General features: G+C 37.1%; 1 protein-coding gene across 1 annotated transcript in view; it reads left to right on the top strand.

Moving 5' to 3' along the window:
• The window catches only part of LOC106876873 (uncharacterized), a 45311-nt gene that overhangs the window by 30280 nt on the left and 9914 nt on the right, over positions 1-5117 (top strand). The window contains exons 6-7 of the mRNA XM_052967664.1: positions 552-642; positions 1466-1589. Of these exons, the coding sequence (XP_052823624.1) occupies positions 552-642; positions 1466-1589 (215 nt within the window). The remainder of the gene's footprint in view (positions 1-551; positions 643-1465; positions 1590-5117) is intronic.

Genomic DNA, 5117 nt, shown 5'->3' with positions numbered 1-5117 from the left:
GGGGATGGTGAGCCAAGTACCCTCACGGGCATCACCTAGCACCTCGGTAAAGCAAGCCGCCAACGATGGCAAGAACTTCGCCGTTGGTGGCTCGCGAAATTTTTTTCCCACGAGAGTTCCGGACCCCAGTTATGAACTCATTTGCATACAGCCAATCAGAGCTCGACTATCGAACTAATTTATGAGCGCATAACAAGTGATGGGCGATAAGATAAGGTCACTTGGGTAAGGAACGACTATGTTTCTTTTCTCTCTTAATAATGCTTGTTGTTCTTGTTCTTATTTCAACCATGGCTGCCTCTGCGTAGTTATTTGTGTTGTTTACTTTGTAAAACATAAGGGGGGTTAGTTGCTAGCACATCACACTCTATCCACATTTTTCCCATCCACATCTTTACTATATGGGGCCCTAACAAAATCCGATAATAGGTATAGATGCAAATCTATCTAATTACTTGTTTCTTTCTAAAATCAGGCATAACTTGGCGATCGGTCGACTTACAACACCGTTCTTCGTCTTGAGTTTACTTGGTAAAGTGTGTTTTACCAAGAGATTGGTTATTTTTGACACTTTCACGAATGTTATGTTCGGCTTTGCGTCTAGGCATAATATGAAAGCTGAACGGCGACAGCAAGGTCAAGGTGAGCTCTGATTGGCTGTATGCAAATGAGTTAATTACTAGGGTCCGGAAAACTCGTGGGAAAAAACATTTCGCTGGCGGCCCAGCCCCTCCAAATGTCTCAAGCGCCACAGGCTGTTTTGTTGTTGTCGTCATCGTCGTCATTGTTGTTGTTGTACTGATAACGAAATCTACAATAGTTTGATAGAATCTCATATACGGTTTGTGTTATAGGGACAAACATACACTTAATCCATCACTCAGTTTAACAACCACTACCAACAGAGCCACGGAGTGGGGGTCCTTTATAGAATCCACTCTGCTGCAAGCATCGGCCAGTATCCTTGCTTTAAGACTAAATTCCCCTTTTCATCCTTTCAGTCACGTAGATAATGTAAACGATTCACAGCCGATGCACTTCTGACTTTAAGACATTCAAAATAAAATTCCCCTTCTCTAAATTTGTGGTCTTGTGCCTTTTCTCAATAGAAATCAATAAGTTCTGTTATGTAAGAACACAGGCATCCCTCTAATTACGTTGTTTCACGTTACGTCTTTGGCTTCTCTTTCTTTTTTCTGGTGCTTTTAAGAAAGTAATGGAAAAATAAAGCTCAACTTCCGACTTTATGTCGCCCTCAGCGAAAATGTTTAAAAGCATCAAGATTTTTAAAAAGCACCGGAAACTAATACTGGAGTGGAAAATCAAATAAGATACGTGCGAAAATATACAAAAAACCATTTATTAAAACAGATATACGCTAATGAATCTTTTTAATACTTTAGTTTCTTCTTTACGTCATTTTCCGAGTTAATTCGCGTATCTTGGAACCAATTACAGACGTAAGTTGAGATATGCTTGCCTTTATTTTTTTTTTTTCTTCAGAATTGGACGGAAGAAAACGTGTATTCTTTTCCAGAGTATCGCCGGTGGGAGTCTAATTGTTGCAGTTATATTTCGTATGAGTTCAAGTAAGTCCCCTTTGTGATTCTTTGTGATTCTTATCCAAGGAATCTAATCTTAAATATATATATATATATATATATATATATATAGACACACACACACACACACACACACACACACACACACACACACACACAGAACTGGAAACATTATTATGGATTTTTGACATTTTGGGTATTTCTATAAATAGAGGTAAAATAAACTGAATTTATATATCGGCAGATGATTTATTTCTTTATATTTACGCAGAACTGGTATTTCAGTTTACCCTCCTCTAGCAGAATTAAGTGCTTGTACACGTCGAGGCATGCCACGAACTAATATTCTTGATTCCGTCCGAATGGAACCAAACTTGTATGAGGTGCTCAATAAGGAGGCATTTGGTTGTTATAGGGGATTATTGTATTTCATCTTCCAACAGACACTATAGGTGAATTTCCTGGCCATAGAAGTACGTTAACAGCATTTTCGGTGACCCATGTCTTTACCGATTTTGCTGTATGGCATGGTGCTGAGTCCTGTTGGAATATCCAAGACCTGTCCCCATACCATTCCCGTACTTGTGGTATTAGTCTACTTCTAAGTACCTCTATGTAGTTCTCTTGATTCATAGAACCTTCAATTATTTTCAGGCGACTAGTTCCATGGGCAGAAATTGTCCCCCAAACCACAATCTTCTGTGGAAATTTTAGTTTTTTTTCGAAGACAATCCGGACGAAATTCTTCGCCAAGGCTCCTTCTTGCACTTTACACCCGATCATCGAGCACTGCTATGGTGGATTCATTCGAAAACACCACCTGCAACAATTGAAAACCATATTTGATTAATATGACATCCAGAATAAGTTATTGTTTCAGTCTATCACAATTAGAAATTAAAAGCTATTTTTAAATAATCCTTTATAAAGCTGGTTTGGTGACTGAAATCAATGGTAATATCTTTATTTTATCAATAATATCATGGATACAATACATAAAGACTCTAATCCACTGTTTTATATAGCCTTACCTACTCCCATTGCTCAGACGTCCATGCAATATGATTTTTAGCCCATGCATGTTTTTTTTTCCTTGGATGATATGTGTGCAATCCACCTTCCAAAAGTCTGTTGTTAATTGTTCTTCTATGCACATTGATGTTCTATTAATTTGCAGGAAATCTTACTACAAGATGCTCTTCTATTATTGAGAGAAATTCTTTTTATTTTTCTATCAATCCTTGGAGTTGTTACTCGTTTCCTACCAGTTACCAACCCTTTTTGCCATGAAATCCTCGCACGTTTCCATTTTTTTCTTAATTGCACTAATTGTTTGAGTTGAAACATTTAGTTTCTTTGCCAATTCTCTCTGTTTAACTGAGGTATCCCTCAAATACACTTCTATTTGTCTAATTTTATGGGGACTAAGATCGCTTTGCTTACCCATCTTGGCCTGGAATTGAAAGAACACGTTATTTACACTTTAAGTGCAACTTACTACATGAATTTGTAACTTATACAACACAGAGTAACTAAAAAGTCATTAGAACATATACAAGCGCCCAACACCGACCACTATTCGACTAAAACTGAAAGAAACGTGGGCTGCAGCAGCTGAGTTGCATAATGCAATTTAATGTTGCCACACATCAGAAGCACATTATTGCCTGGTGTCACTAGAAACCCGTATAAGCCGTAGATGAAATCAAAGTCAGAGAATGTAGTCGTAATTGTGTGAAGATTAATGATTTAAACTTATTTGTCTCATTTAAATAACCAAACAAGCAAAATATATAGTAAAGACTATTTGCCAACGTAATGTGGCTGTCCTGGAAGGGACGATTGTTACTGTTGTTTAACCCCAGGAAACATCGTTTCCAGCTGGCTTTACGACACAATATCTGTGTCCTTATATTTTCGAACAGATATTGTGCCGTATAGCCAGATGGAAACGATGTTTCCTGAGGCTAAACAACAGTAACAATCGTCCCTTCGAGGACAGCAGCATTATGTTGGCAAATAGTCTTTACTTTAGAGAACTGTCAACGAATATCTCTCTTTGAAAGATTTAGAAATAGTAATGTTTCTATTTAAAATATATAGTGTTTTCTAAAAATCCACAATAATGTTTCCGGTACTGAATATATATGATACAGGGTAATTCAAAATGAATGGCACAAAAAGAAAACATACCTGTGAGTGCTGAAATAAATATATTGGGAAAATACAGATATAACATCTGTAACTGGCCAATAGAAACTTGAAGGAGTTTACCTTTCATGTTACATCTGTATTTTTGTGATATATTCATTACAACATTCATATGTATTTTCTTATGTCTAGGAAGAGTCATTATGCCAATATTATTAACACACGCAAGGCGGCGAACTGGCAGAAACGTTAGCACGCCGGGCGAAATGCTTAGCGGTATTTCGCCTGACTTTACGTTCCGGGTTCAAATTCCGCCGAGGCCGACTTTGCCTTTGCCTTTGCCTTTGCCTTTTATCCTTTCGTGGTCGAGAAATTAAGTACCAGTTGCGTACTGAGGTCGATCTAATCGACTGGCCCCGCCTCCAAAAACATTTTTCGGGCTTTGCGCCTACAGTAGGAAAGAACAGAAAAGATTATTGACACGCGCATTCATTATGCTAATATTATTAACACACGCACTCAGTGTCCCATGAGATGTTTATAATATTACAATAGCTTTGTCCGCTGGGCTGACTCCTATGTTGCATATGTATATTACTTCTTTTATCACATTGCTTTTGTTGCTCATTTTTTATATTTTCTTTGACACAACAAATCCCCTTCGATCATATATATCACTCAATTTTGTTATTCTTGTAAGATATCCAGCTCTGGATTTGTATTCAGTCCATTATACTCAACGAAGAAGTTATCTTTTATATCACAATTTCATTTTTTGTAAGGTCTTCTTGTCGGTCTTTTTATAGATAAAACCTACTGCCTCTGTTCAATACGTCATATGCTTGAACGAGGTTCGTTTTAAGCAAACAAAAAAGGAAATTATTTCGATCTTTTCTGTTCGGCTGCACTTTTCAATTTCTTCAATTTCTGTTCCAATTGATTTCATATTTGGTGTAATGATGTAGTTTTGTATTCTAATAATTGACACGAAATTCATTTTAGCCATAAATCAATAAATAAAAAGTTAATAGCTTTTAACGTTTGCAAATGTTGGGTAATTTTAGCCAATCGTAAGCCACAGACACACTCATGCCTGTTTCCATAGTAACAAGCCACACATGAGAACACTTTTGTCTGCAAGAAGGCACATGTGTTGACAAATATATTCAACGCGAAACCACGTGCGTTGACGCTGTGTTCTGCGGCTTGTGCCCATCTGTTGCCTGTACCCTAGTCGTGAGATGTGCTTAAAATAACAGCTCAATAGGCTTTAAATCACGCACCCAATTTTTCTTTTTTTTTTTTTTTTTTGCATAATCGTATGAATTCCCGTGTGTAGAATATAAATTCACAAGAATTTTCTGAAAATTAAAAAAAAAAAGGTTATGAAAGCTTATATGTCGT

Source organism: Octopus bimaculoides, chromosome 4 (genome assembly GCF_001194135.2).
Source record: "Octopus bimaculoides isolate UCB-OBI-ISO-001 chromosome 4, ASM119413v2, whole genome shotgun sequence".
Lineage (NCBI taxonomy): Eukaryota > Metazoa > Mollusca > Cephalopoda > Octopoda > Octopodidae > Octopus > Octopus bimaculoides.
Note: the sequence above shows the minus strand (reverse complement) of the source record. Positions and strands in the feature narration are given on the sequence as shown.